The sequence below is a fragment of the Protopterus annectens genome, chromosome 5.part0 (assembly GCF_019279795.1).
Source record: "Protopterus annectens isolate FY-2018-M chromosome 5.part0, PAN1.0, whole genome shotgun sequence".
In the NCBI taxonomy this organism is placed as follows: domain Eukaryota; kingdom Metazoa; phylum Chordata; order Ceratodontiformes; family Protopteridae; genus Protopterus; species Protopterus annectens.
Window position 1 is genome coordinate 186,677,740 of NC_056735.1, and position 6,424 is coordinate 186,684,163.

Genomic DNA, 6,424 nt, shown 5'->3' on the forward strand with positions numbered 1-6,424 from the left:
CAGCATTTGCTGAATAGGGGTCGATGTTAGAACATTCGAAATAATGACATTTCGATGTTCTAATATAGACCCGAGCAGATTATTCAACATTTACTCACTAACAGATTCTATATTTGATAAATAATTCATAGTAAATGACACATTCTCTTCACTTTTACTATTTAATTAATGAATATGAAACATGGTACCAGTTCAAAGGATCCCACTAGATAATATGTCAGTTCCCTTTTTTTTTAACTGGGCAAGTAATATTTCAGTTTAAGAAGCTCTGTAGACTTGCCCATGTAAAGGAAACATTTTAAGAAGTATTCCAGACTAGTCTGCTTAAAAGTCTCGAGCTAACTGACTTTCTGATTTGTTAGCATTCCTGGCTAAAGCTTGTAGAATGAATTTTGGCCTCTAAAATGCCTTCTAAGCATAAGATTTTTTTTTTTTTATTTAGGAATGAGAATTTGATTTTTACAGTCAAATGCAAATCGATGATTTTTTAACTATTAAAATGGTACCCTGTCTTCAGTGACATTGCCAACAATCACACTGAAATAAAGCTTACTGTAAGGATGTCATAATTTCCTGCCACAAACTGTCGCCTGGAGGACACCATTCCAGTTTTGGGGTCAATAAAAAACTTTGCATCATCATTTCCTTCCACAATGCTATATGCAATCTCTGCATTAGAGCCTTCATCCCGGTCAAATGCAAAAGTACGGTATATTGGATCCCCTCGCTTTTTACGCTCTCTCTGAGGAAGTTTAATCTGGTAGACTTTTTCTGGAAACTGCGGTTTGTTATCATTCTCATCCAGGACCTGAACAATCACCCAAACTGTTGAATGTTTTGCAGGAACACCTCCATCTGTAACAGTCACCTGTAGCACATTAAAAAAACAAAAAAAGTGCTGTTTACATTAGATTTATTATGTAATTATACACAGAATTAATAATATGTTTATGCTAGTCATGACAACTTTAATACCAAGACAAAGCTTCAAAAGAAGGCCCTAATTTTTTAAATTCATTTTCTTGAATCTGACAGCTAATTAACTGAAATATTCTATGCAATCCAACCAGAAAGACTCCACTTGCAAATACCAAATTTATAAATCAAGATGACAGTAATAAATAAAAGATGTACATGGAAAAAAGATTATTTTAATTAAAGAGATTGAAAGGCATTTCAAATGAAACTTGAGAAGCATAATGAGACTAGAGACAGAGCACAGATCCTACTCAGAGCAGACATTTGATGCGTTCTAACTCAGCTCAGTACTGAAACAAGACCGAGCATTGAAATTAAAACATTGCAGTCAGTGTAGACAAACTGGATTATTAGATATCTGCAGCACTGCGCCATGGTCAATACTGAAGCATGTGAGCAATTAAATTAGAAAACTGCTGTGACTGTGGACAAAAGGATCATGAAATAGATGTGTATCAGTACACACCACCCTCGACATAGTAACATGCACTTACCGCACACACTAACATTCATACCTTACTATGTAATAGAATTAAGATACCACAGTGAACCACACATCAGCTATCAGTCATAAGAAGGTGTCCACAAGTATAAGAAAATAAAGTCAAATACAGTTCATAAGTTCATAGGTTTATACTAGGCTAATGACCACAAGAGCCTTTTTAAGCCAAGCCATGCATCCCAAATCTCTGACAGGTTCTGATACCCTTGATAAAAGTGTAAGCAGGGGCTTGGGAAATGAACCGTTCACAGGTTGCCTGTGTCCATCAGAGACATAAGTGCCAAACCAGGGATAAATTTCCTGTTCCCCATCCAACTGTCCAGGTTGCACTTGAATTGGGTTAGGGCGGACCTCTGCTTTACATGGATGGGGAACCTGTTCCAGAGATGGGGCAATCTCTGGGATACATAGCTGTCTGTCCAGCAGGTCTTATTTATATCACATGCAAGGTTTAAGTCTTTAGAATGGGTAATTCTGGTGCTGTTTGTTTTGCAGATATGCAGGTGGTCCATCAGAGTGGGGTCTGACAATGCCCTGTAGGTCAGGCATAGATCACCCCTCAAAAGCCTGTAGGAGACAGAATACAGGGGTAGAGCCTTGAGGTGGTCTGCATAGGACATTTTACTAAAGCCCTGTATTCTTTTAGTGAGGAACCTTTGTGGATGTTCCATTTGTTGGATATGCCTGGTTAGGTACATACCAAAAGGGGTATTTGTACTCAATGACAGGTCTGATGAATGCTAAATACAGTGGAACAATGACTTCCTTGGACTTAAATGCCATACCTTTTTTTATAAGTTGCACCACATAGAATGATTTCCTCACTACTGTAGACACATGATAGTCAAAGGTTAGATTACTATCTGCCTGTATATGTGTCCCTAAGTCCCTGACTACTGGGTCATCTTTAAGAGGTGTGTTGTCAATATGATAGTTACCATGGGTGGATGACGTCCTGTAGGATACTATTATGCATTTCCTAGCATTTAGTTTTAGTCCATGGCTCTGACATCAGTTGTTTGTCTGTGTCAGCCCCTCCTGGAGAACATTTGTGTCAGTGTGGGATTCAATGACATCTCTTAATTTGCAATCATCTGCAAATTTAGTCAGCCAGTGACCACTGACATTGGCCTTGACTTCAGAGAAGTAAATGGCAAAAACAAGTGGCCCAAGGACTGATCCCTGAGGGACTCCACTTGTGACTGACCTTTTTTGTAGAGGTGGACTCCCAATTCTAACATTCTGGGTCCTGTCTGTGACCCAGTTGGCTATCTACCGGGTGACATACTAGTTTGCACCTAACCTCTTGAGTTTGTTAACAATGTCCAAGTGGGGTATTGTGTCAAATGCCTTGGCCAAGTTACGGTAGGCGGTGTGAACCATTTTGCCCTCATTCACTGCTTTGGTGACCTTCTCAAAGAAGTCCACTAGGTTGAGTAGGGATGATCTGACCTTGAGAAACCCAAACTGGGTTGGGTACAGTGTCTGGAGGTTTACTATATTACTATTGATCATTTCCATGATAATTCTTTCCATGGCTTTACATACAAGACTATAAGTCAGAGAGAAGCCGCATTAAGGTGATTTGTCCCATTCAGAACATAAACTGCTTACAAAATCCATATGCTAATTGATCCAACATTATTTATTCATATTTTCTATGTGCTTTTCTCCTCTCTATCTTGCCAACAATTGAGCCACCCCTAATGGACTCAAGCCCATTCATTCCCAGCAGTAGGGAACCCTCTCCCCAAATCTGTTAGGGTGACAGAAGTTCAGAAGGGCCATCGTATAGGCGGACCTCAGAGAGTCTGAATTCCTGCTGGGATCTTGGGAATGAGGGCATTTTCTGTAACCTAACCCCTGTACCTGGTGGCAATGTGGGCACTGGCGTCACCACAAGGACTGCTTATGCCTCTGTCTGTCCATGTGTCCCCCCAGCACACTCACAAGGGCTACCATCACTGGCTTGAGTGACCACAGCCACGTTTGTCCTCCATGTTCCGGTTCTCCTCTCCAGTTAAGGCTCTGTCATTACTGCAGTGGAGTTAACAGGCTGATTGTCACCACTTTCCCCATGATGGAATGGACATCCCCATCCTCCACTCCTGCATTCAGCACTTGAGAACTAACCAGTCTTGAGTTAGCAAGGCTATTGGGAGGGATTTACTCATCTTTACCACTGGTGGAGACTTATAACAATTATGGCTTCAGAAGCTTAAGTGCACTGGAAATAAACACAAAGACCAACAAGCAAACATGGCAAGCAGTTAGAATAAAATATTTTTCCAGTTATTCTTTCATCTTGGTCATGTACTGTGTAAGCAAATCCAAATTCAACAGTCAGATGCATAGTTGTAAGCTTCCATTACATCTGAATTTCCATTCAGTTTAATTTTTTTCCCCAAGTGAAAGTAGAAAGACAATAAAATTTTGAAAAGTGTTTTTATTACAAACATTTGTAGATGTCTATTAAAATGTTAATAAGTGCGATTGTCTGCTTAACCTTTCTTGATGAGAAAAGTGCATGATGCAGAAACATCATTACAGATGTAGAAAGCATTAAGAGAGAATAAAAAACGTACAGGACAAGTGATAACAAAAACTAAAGGTGACAGCTAATATTTATTATTAAATGCAATGGAAGCTAGTTTTTTGGAAGCAAGTGCTGTTTTAAATTAATTTTATTAGTTATTTACTACATATCAGTGGATTTTTGCATAGTTTAAGCTATCTTTAAAAAGTGTAAGGTAATATCATATGAGTTATGAAGCCAAATTTATTATTACACAGCATTATTTGAGAGCTACTAGCATAAGTTACAAGTAAAGCAACTTGTCACAACAGTAGAGTATTTTACATTGCATCTAAGAATATATGTAAGACAATATTTTCTGGTATTGTATGACTGGGGGGTTGGTGACATAGTCATGTATTGAGGAATAAAGTACTTAGTCTGGTTTTGAAGGCCTGGTGGCATTCTAGTTGACTGGATGTAAATGGAATACTTTGTGACTATAGAACCGGAATATAAAGCATATATATTCCCAGGAATGTTTTTATTTTAGCATACATGCAAATTATTTATCTTTGGAGCACAGATATCTGGACAGAGGATACCACTGGAGGAGTGAGCTTAAAGATGGGAATTTATCTGACAGGTACAGAACACTGTGGGCAGTTTTTAGTTTGTTAAATTTAAGGCAGTTTGGGAATTCCCTCCAATATAGTCTTAATATCAATCTGCAATGGTATGATATATTGCGGAAATTTGCTGTAAATTGGATATTTTGTTAAAGCATTGTTCCAGCCGGGCAATTTGAGCTGGGTGAAGGATTGTGAAAATGGAGGAAGTATACAGTTGGAATATACTGCAGGTACACAACCTTGTTCAGTAAGACAGGACCACGCATGTATAGGATTCCTATTTTCTTAATGGCACACTGGATGCAAATGTCATATTTAGGACATTATAATGATTTCAGGCAGTTACTAATTATATCTGTGTGTTCTGTGAGGAAGTCACAACAAAGGTACTTTATGAGTTAGGAATGGACTTAGGAGTGAAGAGTATTTTTTGAGGAGGTTTAGTAGCTGAGGTTTGTATGTTTGTGTGTGTGTGTGTGTGTGTGTGTGTGTGTGTGTGTGTGTGTGTGTGTGTGTGTGTGTGTGTGTGTGTGTCTATGTATGTGTGTATTGTACGAATGCATACATATACACATGCATTTATTTTTATTTTAACTGCTTTTAAGGTATACTAACTACTGCTGGACAAAGCCCAGAAGCTAGAATTTTGGAACAACTTAGTGTCATCAAAATCCAAAAAGTAACTAGTATAGTGACAACTCATGTTAATGAATAGTACAGTGGTTTGATCAAACATGCTCATTATGCACTATTATGCTTTATTAAATATAATGTTGTTGGTAGTAATATGACAGAGATCTTACTTAAAAATGAAGTCTTCACAATTTTTAAGTTTAAAAGATGTAAACCTGCTGGGCTAAATTATGCAACATATTCTAAATGTTTACTATTACAGGGTAAATTATTTTACTCACTGGGATGCAGTATAGCAAAGTATAAATGGATTTGCTTTAGGAATCCTCTATCACTTATATCTGCCTTTCCAATATTTTATTTAATTGAAACAAAAAAACAAAGACTGCCATCTATTCAGTATATACAGATTCCATTTCCTAAATCACCAGAACAAATCTAATGAAAAGGATATTGTGATTCAAGAGGTGCTCAACCAAATGAGATGAGGTCACATGGATACATATTAGCACATGCCGGCATCAGAAGGAGATATACCAGGTAACTGAGACAGAAACTCAATGAAAAATCAAGGCATCAAAACATACAGTGGTAAGACAAGGACAGAGTGATGTGGGTCTGTATTGCCTAATATAGAGCATTGGGCTTCTTCTAGACAAGTTATTTTATGGTCCAAGCCCTCTTGGCTCTACCTGTCCAATCTCAAGTGACCTGATACGACCTTTTAACTTAGATGGACTGAAAACTTAAAACTACCAGAAATGACATAGGGAACAGTTCTGTCAATCAGCACACTGTAAAAGAATCATAACATGACCTCCTACCAATGAAGAAATGAAATATGCCATTATATATAGGGTGAGGTAACATACTAACTGAAGTTTTTAAGGCTAGAGCTTTAAAATGATCTAGATGCAACTCTGACAAGAATTATAACAATGCAAAGGTAGTTAAGTATCATAATTCTGTTTCACATGCCAGAACTCTCACTACAGCTACTTTTGACAAATGCAAGCTCCCTTATATCATGACGAATTGTGTATAGATCTTCTCTTTCTCTCTTTTTCTGAATGTTTATCTACTTTAACCAGATTTATTTTATGTTTAACATATCATTTCAGAATGTATCTGAGTAATTCTGGGGTACTTCACGGTTACTTGGTT

At 37.7% G+C, this 6,424-nt stretch overlaps 1 protein-coding gene across 3 annotated transcripts in view; it reads right to left on the minus strand.

Annotated features, from left to right (window-relative positions):
• FAT3 (FAT atypical cadherin 3) overlaps positions 1-6,424 on the minus strand; it is a 2,670,157-nt gene that overhangs the window by 1,153,289 nt on the left and 1,510,444 nt on the right. For all 3 annotated transcript variants that reach the window (XM_044072199.1, XM_044072198.1, XM_044072200.1), the window contains exon 5: positions 554-868. In XM_044072199.1, coding sequence (XP_043928134.1) covers positions 554-868 — 315 coding nt within the window. The remainder of the gene's footprint in view (positions 1-553; positions 869-6,424) is intronic.